At 26.4% G+C, this 22,504-nt stretch overlaps 1 protein-coding gene across 2 annotated transcripts; it reads left to right on the forward strand.

Moving 5' to 3' along the window:
* Positions 1–1,697: 1,697 nt before the first annotated feature.
* Positions 1,698–19,671, forward strand: LOC113559087 (solute carrier family 46 member 3-like). 2 transcript variants are annotated; one of them, XM_026964682.2, is made up of 8 exons: positions 1,698–2,185; positions 13,679–14,371; positions 14,644–15,016; positions 16,404–16,505; positions 16,594–16,731; positions 18,328–18,411; positions 18,470–18,626; positions 18,825–19,671. In XM_026964682.2, the coding sequence occupies exons 2-8, from the start codon at positions 13,781–13,783 to the stop codon at positions 19,066–19,068; spliced, it is 1,689 nt and encodes a 562-aa protein (XP_026820483.1). In that variant the 5' UTR covers positions 1,698–2,185; positions 13,679–13,780; the 3' UTR covers positions 19,069–19,671. The 2 variants fall into 2 exon arrangements, with proteins under 2 accessions (XP_026820483.1, XP_026820485.1); XM_026964684.2 differs by lacking the exon at positions 1,698–2,185 and adding an exon at positions 10,201–10,318.
* Positions 19,672–22,504: the final 2,833 nt, after the last annotated feature.

The raw sequence follows: 22,504 nt of genomic DNA on the forward strand, positions 1-22,504 counted from the left end.
TTTTGAATTCTATATAATACAGTCCAAATTATTGAATATTTATTTCAACCAGATTAAAAATAAGATATGATAAAAGTTAATCGATATTTTAAAATATTAAATACATATACAATTAATGTATTGGTAAAATATTATAAGTATTTACATATTTAATTTATAATATTATCAAGCTTGTCATTTCGATTTATATATATATACTATATCAATAGGTTCGGAAAAATAATGGTTACAAATTATGTTATAATTTGTTATTATTTAAATAGTTGAATATATGTTAAAGTGTTTAACTTGATAATTTTTTTATTTTCTGATCTAATATCTATCAACTTTCAAAATGCATTTATTAATCATAGCATTGTTTATCTATGTTTATTATTTTTTATATCTATTAGTACTATAATACTTAGTGCTTCTTTAAACAGTAACCACTCATTATTTCGAAAAGTTTTATGTTTTTTGAAATATATTTTGTAGATATTAAAAACATTTTATATTTTTACCACTTTGTTCGTCTTAGTTTTAAATTTTTAAATTTGCAATGTACAATCAAAAATGTATTTTATCAATCAAAAATTAAAAACTTAAAACATTATAACGATACAAAATAATAAATTTATTTTTATTTTTAATAATGTTGTTTTCTAATAAAATCAGTTATAATATAAAAAACAATTTTCAAAAAAATGAATGTAGACTCGAAAGAACCATCTTATATAATTTGACTGTATCTAAATATATTTATTCTTTTATTAATATATATATTTGCATGTTATACTTAACTTATAATTTACGAATAATAACACACTGTACAAATAAAAAAAAAATAGAAATAATTAAAATACTGCAGTGATATTTAACTATGAATTATACAATTTAAGTAATATAAGTAGACTTAAAACGACGGGGTTTTTATTAATTTGAGTATAATTTATAAAAATGCGTATTAGATTGAAATGTTCATATAATATTACAATGGGTTAGGTACATGTGAAATATTTTCTGGATTAAATACAAGAGTATTGATAATAAAATATATATTTGTCATTGAAAAAAATATGACTTACTAAAATATATGAATAATGAATAAATTACTAGAATAAATAATTTTATTTAGTTATTTTAATATCTTTTTTTTATAATTCTTAATAAAAATTAATAAATTTATTTATATTACATTGGAGTTAGGTTAGGTAATTGGTTATTACGTGATTAATCTTTGAAAAATGTTATATTATACTTAAATTCGAAAAAATACAAAAATATAAATTGATACGTATTTTACTTATATTATATCCAAATTAATTTTATTTATATAGTTTCATTGTATAAATACCTACACTTAATTGCATCGCTGTCCAATCGGTGTTTGCGAACGCAATTTGACTGCAGAAATTTCAACAGCATGCACCGATGGATATGTCAAGTTAACATTGTATAATACGACCGTTGAGTGGTAATAAATTTGTCATTTTGGTAACAGATCACGGGAAGCATTCATATGATAATAACATCACAAATATATTATAATAATACTGTTAACAAGTGAGTGTGCGAGAGGAATATTATAAATTTACATGCACCGCGGGTACGAGCGAAATGGAATACCGCCGGCGCGTCGGAAGTGGGGAGGAAGCAGAGGGCAGCGAAATAGGTATTATATAGTGACGACAAATTAGCAGTCTTCCGTAACTCGTGGATACACGATTGTTTTCATAGTCGTACAGCGTAACAGTCACAAGTCGAACGTCGATCGACGACCGTACACACTACGCGTATATACAATACCAATGATCTATGATATAATATTATAATCTCGTATTTCGTACGCGACGTGACCGCGTAACCGCTGCGCTCAGGGATATAGAACACCATATACGGCTCTACCTATACAATACACATTTGAACGTCGCACGAAGAATACAATTTAATAAGCTGTTGTACCGCGTGCACACCGGCCACAGACATAGTGTATATATATATATATAGTATAATATACTATATGAGTGTGAAGTTCTCGTAACGACTTGACTGATTTAATTTGTCATTAAAAAAAATTGTTGTAAGTCTCTACCGTTGGTTACAAGACATTTTTGACGATGTCATAAATCGACCGCTTTTCACGATTTCGGAATTCGATACGAACATCATGTACAGCCTGGCAGAACGTCGCGATTTCGGAAGAAAGGTAAGAAAACACTATACATGTCTAATATAATATTATTATGAACTTTATGTTATACGTAACAGGTAAGTTTTTTCATATAGACATAATATTGGCACCTATATTCATATTTTGTCTTTAAATGTTTTTTAATTATTGTGATGCTCGGATATCGACCGACGGCGTCTCGTCCAAATTAGGGATATGAAAATCATTAATTTAATTTTTGACTTAAACGTCCGTGTTATATATTAAATTATTATGGTGTACCTAAGTACGAAAAACGATTTGGTTGGCTTTCGCGGACTTTCAATACATGCACTGGTTAATAATTGGTATAGGTACCTACTTTATACGATTTAGTTTTTATGTTAATACCTAAAAACAACTTTGAATTATTTGCGTCTGAGAATATTACGACTAGAAAAAGTTGTAAAAAGTATGATGACAATTGATTTTTAGCTTTTTATTTAAATTGTATATTATATGCATATTGATATAAGTTTATTTATTTTCTCCGAAAAATATTTGTATATTTATATATGGGTTATATACGTGCCTGTGAATACAATTAATTTGTAAATGTTTAATCCATTATATAGTTGAGCTTACATAATTTTTATATTAAAACTAATAAATTATTTTAACCTTGTATTAGGTAGATGTATTCAGTAGGGTTTAAAGATCGGAACTAAAGTTCTTTATATTATAAAGACCTCAATCAATTTAGTGTTTGTTGAGGTACAAGGATCTATACGAAGCCTCTTTTTATAAATTCTCTAGTGTATGTTACAATATGTAACATATATTTGTTATAGTATAAACACTTTATTAGTCATTACTTTATTGTATTACCGTTAAAATGTGTTTATTACAACTATGTATACAGTAATATACGATTTATAAAGATGATTGTGGTTTTAGTAATTTTTTTTTTTTTGTCAGCGTGCACATTTGTTCTAGTTTTTTTTTACAAAATTTTACATAAGTTTACCTAATAATACTTTTTCTATTGAATACTTTTAAAACACTTTTAATTTCTATTTATAGCGATGTCACATTTTTGAACGAGCTATTGCATAATTATTTTTTTTTTATATGTTTTATCACTGTTATTCTAACCGATTTATTATTTCAGTTGAATATTATAATATGACATTGTTTTTGGGCTATTCTCAGGTTAAGTATAATAGGACAATAAAAGTTAATAATGTGGACTGCTAACAAAATTGAAAAAAATATTTCCTCATCTATTGTTTATACACACCACAGGGTATAAATATTACCATATTTAGATATACAGATAATGTTTATCAAAATTTCTTCATACATAGTTTATTTTCATTGTAGACAATCATATTTTTCTATCTATCTAAAACCATAGTGTTGACGAAGTACCGAATGTAAATTGTTTTAAATTTCTAATTAAATATTTTAAGTTTGACATTAAATCAAATGAAACATTGTTATTTAAAATCCATAAAACTACCTAATGGTTTTATACTAGATACGCCACAAGTTATTCACGAATCCCGATTAGTACTCAAATTCAATTATAATTTTACCCAATGTTGTAAAATTTAAATACTTACATGGAAACTAATATAGTACTTATAGTTGTGTGTAATTATTATTATAATACTTTTTAATTTTGTAATTATTTTGAGTTTTTTCTTTATTCGATGTAAAATTATATCATTTTCATATTGTAATAATCTTGTTTCAGAATCATTTACTCAATCACAATAGTGTAATAATTTGTATTGCTATCATTAATATAATTTATGATCGAGTTTAATAATGGATCTCGTGCATAATGTATTAAAATTATTCGTTAAATTTGGGCACAAGAAAAAAATTAATCAAGAATGTGGTGATAGCAAACATCGTATTAGTAGCTTATGTATATAAATATATATATATATATTGTTTATTACATATTAAATGCACTATGGTGTTAATATAGAACGATTTAAAATTAAATACGTCGTAGAACAAGCAATCTCAACGTGGATGTAGTACAGGTTAGGTTATGTTATATATTATTTTATATGCCGAGTAGGGGAAAATTGTCCCAGAGTTTTCATCGAACTCCATTTGAAAATGACCGTGTTATTGACATTTCAGTTTACTATTAAATATTAATGTTGACTCAACTACCCATACGGTATACACGTATCACGTATGTTGTATGCATGTTATTATTTATTGTCCAAGAAGTCCGTTTATAAGATATGGCGGGAGGCTTGTTAAACGTTTTCAGTAAATAAACACGGCAAAAGGGTACTTACATAATATATTGTATTGACTCCCGTATATGTTATGTATATAGTAAGCTAAAAAGAAGCTGTACGTAAACATTGAAAAATTCATTTTATACATGTTTATTTGAACTCTATAAATTTATATTTGATTAACTTTTAAAATCAGTTACTCACATTATTTCTCTAAAAATGTAACACGTAAAAATGTATTTATTTATTGTAAGACAAGTTATAATTAATTACAATTGATTTCGTTATCCAGTTTTAACTTTAAATTGAAAATATTTTTTACCTAAAATTAAACAGTGTAACATCGTTTACATTTGTTTATTTAGTATGGCTTCTAGTTTTTATGTAAAGTTGAATTTTTCTTACATGATTTATTAAAACAATCGTATTAACTCATGCATTTTATATTAAATGGTATATTGTAATATAATGGTTATATTGGCTTAGTGATATAAATATTTAGTACAATGTTGAGTTCGTAGGTTACAATTATTTTAAAATAGAATGTAATTTAATAAATTTTAAAATGTTTTCATGTGGTTGTATAAAAAATAAAATGTAGTTCTAAATAATATTTTGAATTTATTTTAGTACTTAAACATTCGTTTTGGGCAGTTAATATATAGTCCCGCACAGGATTTATGTTGTACTGTTGTGTAATGTGAACGGATATAATGATTAAGACGAAGTAAAGCAAGTGGGCCAGTCATTTCAATAATACATTAACACAGTTTTAGATTCTGAACGAAGCGATGAATGTATTAATGGTTTTACAATGAAATGTGCTTTTATTTTATATTTTGTGTTTGAAGACGTTTTTTACGATGAAAAAATGCTTCATTCTTTAACTTTGAGAGTAGTTTCTAATAGCAAATCGGATCTAGTTGGTACGCATTCTGGTGAATCAAAAGTAAAATTTTTCCAGCGGAAAAACAAAATACAAATAAAAAATAAAAAAATAAGAAGATAAAAAATAAAAATATATACGTAAAACCTAATCAATTTAGCCGAAAACTTTTTTTATTGTGATTCAAAAATGAATAACTATAAAGATTTAAATTATTGACCAAACACTCATTAATTATTAGTACTTTATCACTTTATAGACACTGTATACGTTTCAAAATATCTTGGCTGTTTTTATGCTATTTGTAAACATTTGGAATTTTTTAAAGGTTTTTGTCAGTGAGTAAAAATGCTTGAACATGCAATGCATGATTCCTCATAAGTTTTTTTTATTAGAAACTAAAAGTTTTGTATAAACCAAATACATTTTTATAAGCATTTTAAAAGTTCAAGTTTAAATTGAATTATTTTGTTATACTTAGAAACCTTTAAGTACTATGTAAATTAATATTTAATATACACAATGAGATTTTCAAAATATTTCGATCAATTTATATGACAAACATTTCCATATCATTCTACGTTTGTGTTGAATTATACGTTATTATAATAATAATTATTATTTTATATTATATGTGGTTTTCTGTTGAAAAAGGACTAATAAAATTCAAATTTAACACATTAAAGTGACTATTGAGTAAGTTTTATTAACCTATTAATATTCGATACCTCGTGTATAACAAAGCGTCTTCCTCGGTTTTTTTTAAAATACAATTTAAATAAGTTTTAGATATATAATAATGTTGAAGTGCATGCTTGATAAATTTGCAATGTTTGTTTGCCAATATATAAGTATCGAAAATAGGTAAAATTAATGGAAAGAATGTTTATTAAACATACAAATTAATAATTATGTATTTCGTAGGTTCAGTTTTATATTTTATTATCCATCGTCCATTCGATATAATTTAAATGTATAATGTATAATGTATAATGTATATTAGTGAGAGATTATCTAAACCATGTTATAAGTTTCCTTAATTTACCTAGCACTCCAAAACAAACGTTTTACTGCATTTATCGCGTTCGATTTTTGTATGGGCTAGGTTAGGTTAGGTTATAGACTATAGTAATAGGTAAATCGGTTTTTGCCAATAATAGGTACGTGACATGTATTAATTACAAAGTTTATTATAAATACACGGGACGACGAAAACAACAAGTCAATAACACAACTATGATGGTATCAACAGGCGTAGAATTTTTGAATCGCAAGTCCTTGTGAGTCTGTTTTTAGAATAAATTCCGTATAGAATGACCGAGATTCGCTTACATTTTTATTTATGTGTATTACAGTATACGAATTACGAAGTGTCATCAATGGGTGGCTTCTTCATTCAAATTTTTCATGTTTTCTTTCTTTTTTTTACATAGTTCATACTCTTATTGTGCCTACTGGTACAGATTAACTTATAACGTCATATTTGTATCATCAAGACATTTTGTCGATATTGTTTTTGGTATTTTGTTTTCTTTAAGTAGGTAGGTACCTTTATGTAAAAATGTTTATTTTAATTCATTATTACCTATTAAAAAAATATCATGACACTCTACGTAATAAAAAGAAAATTCTTGATTATTTATCAATATGAGTTGGAAATTATTATTTATACATATTTTATATATGTATTTTATAAAGAGAATAAGTTGTAAAATTAGTATACCTATAATTTTATGAATATTACACTATTTTCAAATAATTGTGTTATTTTAGTTTCAATAAATAGTTAATCAGTTATCACATATTGAAAATATCACCACGTATTTATTACAAAAATTTAAAATCAATTTTAATGACCGAAACTTCGCGGTTATGGACACGGTACTAGTTACCGGCGTTGAGCGGTTGTTGTCAAAGTTAATTTAATAAAGGGACTGAGTGTGGTTATTTATCAAGGTTGTTTATCGCGTATATATAAAAAAAAAAAAAATTAAAATTAGGACTCGTCTGTAATGACATCCTTTACACGACAAAATCTCCCCAAATTGACTTGGAATTATTTTATATTATATAATATGCGATTGTTCTTGTTGAAGAATTGATTTGTCCTCTTGAAATTGAGTAGACACGCCAACGTCTTTGGTTCATCTGTGAACTACAGTCAACACTTTTTGGATTTAAAATGACTTTTATTTAAAGAATTGTCTTGTAAGATGTATAAAATAATCATTGTATGCAGTAATAACTAACAACCTAAATTACTTGACATAGATAAAATTATTAAAACGATTAGTAATTAAAAGTACTGTGTTTACTTATCACGTTGATCATTACTTTATCTATTATGGTAAAATTTTTAAAAATAAACGGATCATGTAATTGAAATTATTTTAGTTTTAAGATTAACTAAAAATAATCATAAAGTTTCAAATGTTTTAATACAATTAACAATCATATTATAATTATAATAAATACTATTACCTATAACATATTAAATTTTTCTATAATGTATTTGTTAACTACATTTTTTTACAAATTTATTTTTATTTATTTTATTAAATGCCCTACTTTGTATGACTACATAATCTATTACATTTTGTTTATACGAGTTTTATGGACAATATGTACGAGTAGTACGTATAAGACATTAAGTAACAAAACTTAGAATTAAAAGAATTGTATTAATCCATAGTAATTGTAAATAAAATCTCTCCAGTTAATTATAAGTATTATCAGTGAAATAAAATTTTATTATTGTGTTTTATGACCACAAAAAAAAAATGGTGAATACGACTCGATTGGGGCCAAGGACAGGATATTTTTGTCATTGATGATGAAAATACTCAATGTTTCTAATCGACGAGTTTGATCAAAGTTACACACTCTTATTTATTATAAATATATATATATATATTTATACCTACTATAAATGGAAAAATAAGGAACAAAATTATGTGTTACTCTATGTACCTATTCTGCAGATGGATCAATTATTTTTCATTAACATCCAGACTCCTAATTTAAGTATTTAGGAATAAAGAGTTTGAATAAAAATTTTCTTAAGAATCTTCTCGTTTTTCCATCATAAAATCTTCTCAAAAGCTGTATAAAAATTCATATAATTATTTAAAATATTATACAGCTATATAATCTGAATCCATTGATCTTGTTAAAATTAAAATTTAAAAAAGTGGTATTATGTGTTTATTGATATTTTGACCTATCTTTGGTGGTGGCTTATATTTTCAATTATACGTTTTGGTTGGGAACACGTTGACCTATAATGTATATTGTATGGTTCGAATTTGGAGACAATTTTTTTGTGAGATTGGGAGTTTAGCCTGATTTCTTAGCCTTCCCTTCTACCATTCACCTTTTTCTATATTTGTGTCGACGGAAGCTATTTATACCGAGGTTACGGTACGGGAACTACCGATTTTAGCAAAATGAAGACCAATTTGCTAAATATATATCGCCAAATGACTACTAATAGTATAAACGTGAAGGAACTTAAAATTATTGTATTATTTTATTTTTTTTTACAAGGTCGATATTGAGATTGAAATAAAATTATAACCAGTGTGATTAATTGATATTTTACGAGCATATTATAATATAATGTGTGCAAAAAAATAAATAGATTTACAATTTGCAAACAATAGTGTAATAAAAACATAAAATAACAGGTGGTAACTGTCAATAGAATATAGATTTAAACTATCGTACTCTATGTATCAATATTATTAATATTGTTTAATATTTATATTACATTTAACTTTTGAATAGATTCGATATCAAATAATAAAATGTGTATAACACGTCATCACTCGTTTTAACAAAATCGATATTTTCAGAAAATTAATGTGATATTTGCACCGTTTGAAATTTACTGTGAAAATACTTTGATTCGTATTTAACGAAGTAGACATTGATACATTTTTAGGTATTCAATTAATACAATCGATCAGATGATACAAAATTATCATAATACTAATACGAGTAATACGTAATAGTTTTAGTATTATATACGTACTAAAAACGGCATTTGATTTATTTATGTATGTAAAATACGGACGTTGGCACATTTCCCAACTCAAATGTACAATAATACAATAAAACATATGAAAAATAATTAAAATTAATAAATAAAGAAGAAAAATATGTGTTTTCATTGGAAAGTATCACGTACTAGAGAGATTAGCTTATAATGTTGGCGGTGCAAGGGGGAATCGCAAAAAAAAAAATTCGTTGTAGTAGGTATTAGAAGGAGATTAGGAAACTTAGGTGGGCAATTGAAGAGTTGGTGAGTGAGTTACATTGGATTAAAGCTTGCACAAAAAATAAAAATTATCATTAATCTACGTACGAGTAGTGAAAGAAGACAATCCAAGCCGCTGAATTACTGAATCGTAGTCATGGTAGTCATAGTTAATGAAATAAGAAAAATGCCATTATTGTAAAGTTAGTAATTTTATTTTTTAATTAGTACCTATTGGCAAACGTATTTGAATATTTTATAAAGTAGTACTCTTTCAATAGTGCAAATCGGTTAAATCGTGTTACCATATGATATTTTTAATTGATAAAAACGATAAGATGTGTATTTCTTATTTTAACACATATATTTAACTATTGAGGATTAAATAATATGAGTCATATTTCGAATAGAACATATAGTATACTAATTGCCGGATCATCAAGCCTTGAACTAGTTGAACTATGTTTTATGTTATTATTTACACAGTTGTAGAAAAAATAAAATTATATACGTTGTTAGGTACCAGTTTGTAGAGATTTAACATATTTTATTTAAAACAATATAGGTGCTTGGAAAAAAGTTGGTTGAATAATATTAATAAACAAGTAATAATTTCTTCGGATAATGATATTATTTAAAAAAGTATTTTTTGCTCAATAACATTTAAGGTCGTTTTTAAGGTCTAAGATTTATTCCACTTCATAATGAATTAGCAAAAATAACGTGTTTACTTGATGGATCATACATGCGCATTGGAAAATTATTGTATATTCGTACAGGTAAGTACTTATATGTATTTTACAAAAATCTGTGCGAATTTTAATAGATAAATAATTATAAAATCGTCTCGAATAGCTATATATACATTTATTATAAAAGCATAATCATTTTTGTGGAGAGATATTATGTCAAACTTAATGTGTAGACCTCTAAGTACCTGTTGTATAATAAAGCGGTTTCTATTAACAACAGTATTGTGAATTAGGTGCATCGATACTGTGAGCAGCATAGTATAACATTATACAATTATAACATACACTGTTACTAATATTAATTGTAGGTCAATGCAGTGGTTGCAAACTCTTCACGACTACAACACCGTGTGCGTTTAATTACTTTTACTTATCGAAGACGATAATGCGACTAGATATTTATTAATAATTGCTCGTATACTAATTATAATTTTATTGTAGTTATAATGAACAAATACAATTCGCATTATATATATAAATATCGTGTTGAGCTTGCGCCTAATAGTGTATGTATATGGCAGGTAACAATACTAACAATAAGCGTATTTTTCCAATAAATTTTGATCGTTTTTGAGCTGTAAAAATCTACAAAATATGTATAAATGCGAGGTTCTACGAAAATTCGATTTAGTTTCCTTAATAATGTGTATATAAACTTTCATAAGTAGCTACTGCAACGCCATGTGTAATAGTACCTATCACAGGAACCTAATATTAATCAATCGATATAATAATCTGATAAATGCGTTTACAACGATAGATTATTTTTAACCGTTTTTAGATTTTACTTGAACAATAATAATAGCCACTTAATAATACTATACCGTTAATATTTATTTGTTATGTATTAAATATTCGAATTTAAATTTGCAGAATAGAAAAATATAACGCAGGCTACCAGCATTTGATATTTGATTACAGCATACTGAACTATTAGACTAAATACACAGCCTAGTTATTAATTTCTCTATAAACCATTCGTTAAAATAAATTCTTACATTTAATTTTTTAATAATGTACCTAGTTACATATAATTTTTTATAATAACAAAAGGCAAAAAAAAACTTATAAAGTTATTAACTATAAAAATGCGTTTGAATACAAAAGTTTTAATTGGTAGTTGGTATCTACATAGAGTATATTGTTTGTCAAACCATTCTAAAAAGGTTGTATACTAAATATAATAAAACAACTATTGCGTTTCAACATTCTTATAAAATATATTGTACTGATTTATCTACCTATACAATTAAATTTAAAAATTTAAACTTTTAAATAGATATTAAATACTATATGGTATAGGGTATAGCATATTGGTTCAAGACTCAAGGTTAATTCTTAATTTATTTGTCTATTTTAAATTCAGTGAATATTAGATACTTGCTTATATCATTTTGGATTAATTTTTCAAGCACAATTGTAAAATTATATTTGTTTGATTGTTTAAAACTAATAACCAATTTAGGTTACTAATAATTTATAGGTACTTTTAAATGTCCAACTATTAATGAATTAAAATAATTCGGAGTTCCGATTTAAAAAAGTACAATTTTATTTATTACATTTATGAATATAACTATCCACACAGTGGCGCTATTAGCAGTGGTATGGAAAAGATTGTAATTTCCACAGAATGTTTTTTTTCAAATAAAATTATAATTTTTCCAGATAAATAATAATTACAATGTACTGTAAATAATCTACATCTGGTTGGATAAAAATGATGAGGACATTCCAACCAGCATTTGTTGTCACTGTTTGTGTCTCACAAGTATATGACATTGCAAATCTACATTTAGCAGTTTACTTTAGTTTTATTAATTTTAATTTTTGACAGGAATCGACTTATTAAAAAACTTTTTTTCTTAATGTTTTATTATTTTATTTATTTTTTTTTATATTTAAAAAAATTACGAATCGCAATTAAATAAAAACATCGAAAAATCCTCCTAAGGAGCAAATATAATGTTGTTTTTTTTAAACTAGTTGATTGAACCCAAAGTTAAAATTAATGAGACTGAACTTGTACTGCTGAACGTTATTATCTATATTAAGCGTTTATAAGATATATCTAAAATATAAATTCGAGTGTATCGTTTTTTAACGGGACAAAATATATTTAAAAAGAAAATCAATACTTAAAATGTTAAGAATTTTGTTTAATTTGTATCATTTAAGAAATTTAAATTTATTTTTAAGTTATGATTTTACTTTCAAAACAACCGTTTAGTAGCGCCCATATTAATTCAAGTTTATTATTTAATACTTAAGTGTAACGTTATTATATTATAAATTTGTATATCAAATATATTATAATATTATGGTATCTACATTCTTGATTATTTAAAAATAGTATCTAAAGAACGATATAATTCATTCTTGTACGTATAGTTCGTTCTAGGAAGTTTTCTCAGAAAATAGATTTTAGTTATGCTTCTGCCATTCACAAAATGTCGGTTTATTGTTTCATACTAATGTGACAAATTTCTTTATTTTATAACGATATTATGTACAATAGTCAATAGACAACTAACATTTATGATATTACGGTCATTAATGGTCATCATAATTTAACTGGTTATTTATCGAAGTGCTTTTGAGAATACGTTATTTAATGAAAAAATATATATATATATATATATAAAACTTAAATCATTTACGTGATCAAAGATGTATAAAAAGATAAAGAGAGCGCAATGAAGAGTGAAAGAGATGAAGATAGAAGGAAAAATAATCATTGTATATAAGATAGTTTGTCACCTCATAATGGTGTTACAAGAAGTGTGTCATAAGGTCATTGTTTATAAGTTACTGCTGTGGACCATTGACCCGCCCGATTATAATTAAGAATCACTACAAACCTATCACGTCGGTTCATAATTTGTTATCGTGTTTTCCCTATTATTGTCTTTAAATTCAAATAATTATGTTGCCGAAGATATTTTTGTGGTTTTTTAATGTCAATGCCGTCACAATGGTTCTTCCTTATAGGTAATATAAGACTTTAATTACTTGCCAAATAATTTTCTCTTAGGCTTTATGATCTTGACACAAAAACAGTTAAAAATTAACTACATAAAGTAAAATGTCAATTGATCTGAAGTTAGTCTTCAAAGTAAACGTATGTAATTCCGTATTGTCTTCATAAATAAAAAGTTCAACGTTCAATATGAATTACTTTTTATTATTTAAATATAACTTAATATTAGTGAATTATCTCTTCCAATATTCATATAATTTTACCATCTACCTGACCTATGTTTTATTTTTAAACGCGCTGTTATTTGATTCTAAATATAAATGTACGATGTGAATCTACAACAATTATTTTAACGAGTATTTAGCAACCATTTAAACTTAAATTTATTATGTTATGTTTGTTTTTAGAAATTTGGACATGTTTGAGTCCAGATATACTTTGCTGTTGAACACATTCGATTTAACCCCTAGCTGTGCAGTTTGAGCACCATTCCAGACAACCCTAATACAATGACTTACGACACCAGCGGAGTAAAACGCGAGAAGCCGTCGCCGCCGGAAGACAACCACGAATCATGGCAGGCCATGAGCATCATGTCAAAAGCCAAATTCATGTTGAAACACTGTACGGTGGAACCGATGTTGGGGTGCTACATAGTGTCCAGCGTGCTGGCATCGCTCGCCACGCAGAATCTGAACTTGCAGAAGGCGTGCCGGGTAAACCTCCGGCTGGACAACGCCACATGCTCGGCACTGGAGAGCCGATCGATGGACAACTACACGAGGGAGGACGAGGTGGTCGTCCAGGAGCTAGTCGCCGACATGATAATATGGAAAACGATCGTGCAGAGCAGTATACCGTCGGTGCTAATAATATTCATCGGATCGTGGAGCGATCGGAACCACAAACGCAAGCCGTGCATGCTGATACCAATCATCGGTGAATTCCTCACAAGCATCGGCCTGTTGGTCTGTACTTACTACTTTTACGATCTCCCGATGGAGGTGGCCGGGCTCGTGGAGTCCGTACCGCCGGCTATGACCGGTGGATGGATGACCATGTTCATGGCCGTGTTCAGCTATGTAGGAGACGTGACTACGGTTAGTAAAAAAAAAAACCCGATTGCGCCTAAGCTATTGGTATCAACCACAGTCTAGTCAATGATGTAATATTTTTACTAAGTCCTATATTTTGTGATTAGATTTGTGTCTATATATTATGAAACAGCATAGAGGTGCGATTTCCGCGTACAGTTTATATGCCGTTAGATACGTTTCTAATAAAACCCGGACAAACGATTACTATATTATACACAGAAAGCGATTTAAAATTAAACAATAAATGTTTTAATCGGTTCGTTTTGATTTTTCAGGTGAAAATGCGCACATTAAGAATCGGTATAGTGAACGTATTCTGTTCCGTAGGTGTGCCCATCGGCACCGCGTTATCTGGTGTACTGTTCCGAGAACTTGGATTTTACGGTGTATACATCATAGCTACAGTATTATACATATTTGCATTTGTATACGGCATGGTTTTTATCAAAGAGACAAAGCCAGTAATCAGTATTGAAAGCAAAGAGCCACCGAGGGACACGTCCTGTTTGGATTTCCTCCAGGACTTTTTTAGTCTAAGCCATATCAAAGAAGCCGTTCGAGTGACGTTTAAAGAAGGACAGTATAACCGAAGACTTAGAATTATTGCTCTAATGGTGGTTGTCATCGTTGTAATGGGCCCTTTGCATGGTTCGTACATTTATATAAAAATTGATATGCTTAAACATATTATTTTTTTTATACTGAGCACACAATTTATTTTTACACACTTGTCCAATCGACCTTGGAATTTGTAAATCTTACGGTTTAATACGGTTGATTTGATCTGCATTAAAATAACACCTTACAATATTATGTCGGATATAAATTATGTAAAACGTAACTTAAAAGAAATATCAACCGCTCGTCAATAAAATATAAATGAAATGCATATCTAATCAACACTACCGCCTATAGTACTTCATATGGTACTAAAAAAAATAAAAAAAAGTTGTATACTATTTTCTTGAATAACCCCAACTAAATTTCTATTATTTTATTAGGTTCCTTCAGATGATTAAATTTTCTATTGAATTTTATTCACATTAAAAAATTATTTATGTATTTTCTACGCGAACCTGACATTCTGGTTGTTTTACACTGCACGAGTAATACTATACTATTATAGTGGGTATGAGTAATTTTATAAGCATTTTCGTTTTTTTTCATTAAACCTTATTTTACGTTTCCATCCTATCTACTTAACAGTTATAAATATTAATCCAATGGAAATTAATGCAATTATCTGGAGGTTATTTAAAAGTCGATGTTACACAATAATGTTATAATAATTACTATATAATATATATAGGTACTACTATTATAGTTGATTTTCAAATAAAAAATTCCACGATAGGAGACAGTGAGAAAGACAATGGCAACGAAAAATTAAAATACTAATGATATAATTGTTTTAATCATGATGACCTTCGACTCTATAACAAAGCTTTTTAATTTTTTTGAAAACTTTTAACTTACAATTACAATATACATCACTGTATTTGTTAATTTATCAATCGTTTTAAATAATTATTGCTGAATTTTATGTTACAATACTCATGATATTTATACAGTTTTTTTTCATAAATAAATATAATTTAATGTGAATTAAAATACGTAAACAAATAATTTATATTTATACTTCTCAATTATTATCATAAGTTATAACTACAGTATTGCAGTTTACCGGTTGTCATTAATTATTCCAGTTAGGTAAATAAGATGCCTACAAGTTTAATCTTGGATAATATGGTATACGTTGACCATGGCCTAAAACTATGTCAAAAAATATGTATCTATTTATATTTTTTAATATATTCGTATAAACAATGTAATTTGTCATAGTTTATTTAAATATTTATACATCGTATTATTAATAATAATAATACTTTCACGAACCCTGTAAAGTTTAAAATATTGTGAAATGTTTTGAATGCTATGTATTTATAATCTGATCGTTTTTAATTATATCGTACTTAGTAGATAGGTACTTGGTTTGTGATTCAGTAGTTCAACGTATACAACTTAACATTTTCAGGTGAAATGTCTGTGATGTATTTGTTTACACGTGTACGTTTCAATTGGGATGAAGTGAATTACAGTATGTTTTCCACGTATTCTATGATTACTAATCTAGTAGGTTCGTCAAAGTTTATATGCCAAATAGTTTTGAGGTTTCAATTGTTAAACTAGTAAAATAATACTGTTTTTATTTTTAATCTAAACAGGTACAATGTTTTCGGTCGGAGTCTTCAGTCACATGCTGCAAATCGACGATGCTTTGATTGGAGTAATATCATGTATGAGTAAAATATTGGCCGGATTTGTTTACGCATTTGCTACAACGGATTTCGTATTTTATTTGGGTGAGTAAAATTTCAGTAACCAAATAAATAAATGTAATTATCTACTAATACACTAATTGCTAAAGAAGAAGCATTTTGAACACAACCAAAATTAATACCTATCTATGTATTATAATTTACAGCCCGTACATAAAAAAAATAATAATAGAAAATAACAATAAAGTAGATGAGTGGGTACCGCTCTACTGTACTTCAGGTGTCGAGTGGGTCACTATTATGAGTATATTAAATTTGAATTAAATGATGTAATATTATAATTGTATACGAAAAACGATTCTGAACAGAGATGATCTATCGGCGTATATCACTAAGCATATTTGCTGATACATATTTTTTTTTGATATAACTATTAAAATTATTATACTTTTAGTATTACGGTAGGTTTATATAATTTTCTTCAAAAATATTGCATTTATTATTTAATTATTATATATTTACAAACAATTCATATTATTCAATTATTATAATAATAAATATTTATGCCAATATATTAGGCAATCAGCTTATATAATTTAAAATTTAATAACATATTTCTGTAATTACCTTACAGCCGTCAAAATAGATTCATAGTATAAATCGATAAAATTAATAATAATGTAACATACGTTATAAAGTTTTAAGTGACTATGTTTTGATATTACAACAAAATAATTACTATAGTTATTTATCGTTTAAATAAATAATTTCGTTCTAATATGAACTTAAATGTTAAAAAAAAAATAATTTCCTCTATATATTTTTTAGATTTTATCATTTAAATATGAACTACTTATGTAGAATCGTGTATTACATTTTCAAACTTATATACAATGAAAAATGTTTTCATACATTAATAATTAATAGTTATTAATAATTTGCAATTTTAACGAATTTCTTCAATATTATAACTTCAAATGCATGAAAAAATATTACCATCGACATTAAGGGTTTAAATATGTATTACTTTTTTTTTTTGTTTTTATAAAAATTATTATTATAACATGCTTAAGCTAATCTATTAGGAGTACGCCTCACGCCCTCATCAGCTTTTTATTGTTGGTCTTTGAAATGCATAACATGTACAATTTACATTCAAAAGTTCATACTTAGCTTTATTAGTGTTAAAATTAGCATAAATTGCCTTTTATTAAACTTAAAGATAAAAATATTTCTGTATTTTTACTTGGGTTATGATATTTTAATTTTTAAATTGTAATATTTAACATAATTATAAGTCATAAGTCATAATTTGCTTGAAAATTGAAATATCGTAAGAAATCTACGCTCAAACACAAAAACTTTTGTTACCATTAAGCTTGATTATTGTTCAAGTCTCTTTAATTGTTGAGTATACATTTTTTATGTTATGCATTTGTAAAACGGAAACAATTAATCATCTTAAGAATAAAACTATTTGTAATGGATTCGTATTATATTGTATCATTCTGAGATATAAAAATTGTATATAAGAATAATAAAATAATAACAATTATCAGTTATTTATAAATTTTTATTTTATACTTGTACAAATATCAAAAGTATCAAAGCAAAAAAAAATTGTTTTTATTATAGTTTATAAAACAAATCCAAGTGATTATAAAAATATTATGTTTACAGCACCACTTGTTGACATCGTAAACGGCACGTCGTTTATTGCCATGAGATCAATTATTTCAAAACTTGTACCACCAGATGAACTAGGTATGTGTGAACTTTAAAATCGGTTTTTCCGTATCTAATCTTACTTAAATTATTTCAGGAAAGGTAAACTCGCTGTTTGGCGTATGTGAAGCTCTAGTACCCCTAATTTATGGACCAATGTACAGCGCTGTGTACAAGGCTACACTGAAAACAGTTCCAGGAGCGTTTTTCTTACTCGGGGGTGCATTAACTGCTCCAGCAGCTCTCATATTTTTGTTAGTATAATATTATTGATACTGATATCCTACATCGTGTTTATCTATAAATATTTTATTTATATTTTTTTATACGTTTCAACAAACCTATATAATTATGAATACATTTATATCAATATTTGTTTATTACAAAATGTCTCAATTTAACTTTTAAATGTATTACCTATAAATATTTTAATATATTCATGTCTGTAATAGATGGATGTACAATGAACATAAAAAGGAACAGAGAGAAAAAGAAGCAGAGATCAAAGATGAAGAAAAGAAATCCGGCCCGCTGAAGAAAAAAAATAGTTTAGATTTCAGAATAACCTCGCATGACTTTGACTTAAAAACTATATTAGATCGACGAACACAGACCCATAGAGGTTCAGGGCAATTTTCAAGTCTAGGATTGGACAACAAAGCGTTCCAAATGGAAGAAGGATCTGCTAAAAGCTAATAATCCTGATGACTAATAATATGATTGAGTATTTTTTATTCCTAATGTCATTAGGACACAACTTCGTTCATTCGTATCGTATATAATGTGTACATAAGTTAAGACGTCCGTGAAAATGATTGTGTACATTGTACAATTATTAAAAATTAGTAACTTAATGTCCATATTTTGATGTTTAATATATGTCTGTGAATTTCTATTACCATGGTTGAAAACATATATTATCATTTATATTTATCGTTTTCCTGTGTATGGGGTGTGTTAATTTTGGAACAATTTGTTTTAAAAATATTACCATTGACTCACTATAGGTCTGAAGTAGTATTTACACTTGTAGTGATAGATAAAAATATCTGTAAATGACAATCTCAGTGACCTAATCCCAAATAGAAATATTGTATATTATATATACATTAACTGTTAATAATTAATGGTAAAGCGAGTAATTTAAACACTAATAGTATTGTCTTATAGTCATAGAATACAGTTTTTCTAATTTATTTATCTTGACAGACTTTAACATCTAAATTTTAAGTTACCCATCTTTGTACATGTAAATATAAATATATAATATACATACACACTTATAAATAGTTATACATTAGTCATGTTTTATAATATTTCACCGCGAGGTATTAAAATTAATAAACTGTTTATATTGGTTTGGTTAAACAATATAGATTTAAGAAAATTAATTTGATTTTGACCTTATTATAATTATCATTTTTATTTTTTGTTTTTGTTATTATTATAAATATATAATATGTTGATCATGTGTTACGTATTAGACATATAAGTATATTAAATTTAACATCAAAAATGTAGAAAAAAAAATCACAGTTATATAATAAAAATTTGCAAATTGTATAGATGTACGTATTATATTACTAGACAGATTAAATTTGTATTTGTTTAAAATATATATAAGTGATAATAAAGTATGAGCTTGTTGACTTTAAAATTAAATTGTAGATAGATAATTAAAATCTTTCTTTTCATTTTGTAAATATTAGAAGGCGTAATCTCCATCGGGCACCATGGGCCATGACTTCACTTATACACCTACTTATAAAATGATAATACAGCAAACTAATACCAGTAAAAACATAGTCATAGTAAAATAATCATATTTTTTACCATTTATATAACAAAAATAAACATAATACAATGTATAGTAACATTTTTATTTAAGAATGCAGTGATTAAGTTTTAAACAAATAATCCGTAAACATTTAGTGGTTTTTAAGAATTTTGTTCAATCATATAAAGATGTCATTTCAGACTACAATAAAAATAAAAATACTATGTTAAAGGTTTTCCTTTACTCATTAAATATATTTAGTAATATTCAATAAGACAATAGTGCTTTAATAGTGACTGGAAGTCACTAGTAAATTACTTTATAAATTTATTTACAAACATTTTAATTATTTTTGATAATACCTTAAAATTGCCTATATAAAGCTCCTTAAAAACACAAAAATTAGTTGTTACTTGATCGTTGTTTTTTTTTTTATATATATATGTATAAATTATAAGTAATATTTAAACAAGTTTCTGTACCTTGTATCTTTAGTTATAACTGTACACTTGTAATATGAATCATGAATAAATTTAAATTTTTATATAAATGTATATTATTTTATGAATTTATCTGTATTTATTATTTAATTATTATATATTTACAAACAATTCATATCAGTTACCATTTAATATTCTATAATAATGTTTTTTTATGTGTAACATTTTAACAGTTATCAAATCTCTGTTTAAATATTCAAAATAAGTATAATTTTGAAATCATAGGTTTAATTTTTTACCGTTGGATCAACTAGTGTGGAGTAACGAAGTTTAAATTAATTTATAGAATTTACTACCTATGATTAACTGTACAATTTTAATAGAAATTTGTGAATAAAACGTAATACGTACAATGTATGGACGTATAGTAAATATATATATATATATCGATTTATACTTATGGTCTATGTTTTTTTTTTTTTATCGTCACGCGACAGACCGTAAAAAATGTATTGATATCAATCATTATACATGGTAAATACTAAATACGCACCTATTTTAGTATCGTACGTGGTATGTGTTTAAACTTTTGATAATTTCTTACAACACAATGACGAACCATAGGTAACCTCACTCTTTTATTCATACATAATATTTTATGATGGTAATATTATTGACCACTACGTCTTCAAAACGTATATCACCACAACCGTTTCGTTAAATCAATTCAAACCTCAAACTTATATAATTAGCGAAATAGTTTTGCAGGTGAATGAAATGCGCAGTTTTCTATTTCACTGCAAATACGTTTCGAACCATTGCACTGATATTTCAGCATAGGTATAAGATGAAAACGTAGACAATGTCCAGCAAAATAACTCTGCTCAGAACATGTTCGTTTTTATCTCACGGAACCTCATACGTTATAATATAACATAGGTGACAATAACAACACTGAACATACTACATAGTGAGAGTGTAGTTAAATACAATTACGTTAAGACATATGAAAAGTGTAGGGTACACACTTAGAATTAAGTAATTAGGTTGGTCTACGCAATTGATGAAATGTCTCCTTATACGTCCAACAGTTTAAAAATGTTAAACAAACATAAGGACAAATTAGTACTTCCTTTTAATTTATATCGGCAAAGACATTTACACGTGGCCGACCGGTTCCAATAAGTGTTCAGCAAAACCAATTAGACGCATGCGTTGTTAACTTTGATATTAAAGTCAATTGGCCTGTTATCAAATTTAAAGGTGAGAATATTATTTTTGTTTCTTCTTCGTCTTATTGTCGCGGTTATACGATATTTAAGATTTTAAACTTGTTATGAGCACAAATTCCTATATTTTCATTACTTGCTTAAAAATTGAAATTTCGTACAAAACCGACACCTGTTCATTAGTCAGTTCACATTAACATTAAAGCAATAAAACTTGTATATTTGCAAAAGGGAGACGATACGTTGTATCATTTAAATCAGATTTACTTGTAATGCGTATGTTTATGGTATAAAAAGTAAAATTATTTTACATAAGTTGTCGAAAAAAAAAACAACATAAATTAATGGTTATTGTTATACTTATTATTATATTTTATTACTGTGTAAATCAGATTTGTGTACACGTGTAGATAAACTACCGAGTAATTATATTATATTATATTAGTAGATAATAATAAAATATTTGTGGTTTAACCTATTGACGAAAATATTAATACCAAAATATATAGGAACTGACATGACAACTGCGTTTTCATAAAACGAATTTGAAAGTAATAGAATCTAGCTAATTAAAAAAATAAAATACTTTGTACCACTTCTGAGTTATACTGACTTAGCTATTATTATACATATTATAATATCGTAATTAAGTGAATAACTAAATCTACTTAAACAAAAATTCTTTC

This window comes from Rhopalosiphum maidis, chromosome 1 (genome assembly GCF_003676215.2).
Source record: "Rhopalosiphum maidis isolate BTI-1 chromosome 1, ASM367621v3, whole genome shotgun sequence".
In the NCBI taxonomy this organism is placed as follows: Eukaryota; Metazoa; Arthropoda; class Insecta; order Hemiptera; family Aphididae; genus Rhopalosiphum; species Rhopalosiphum maidis.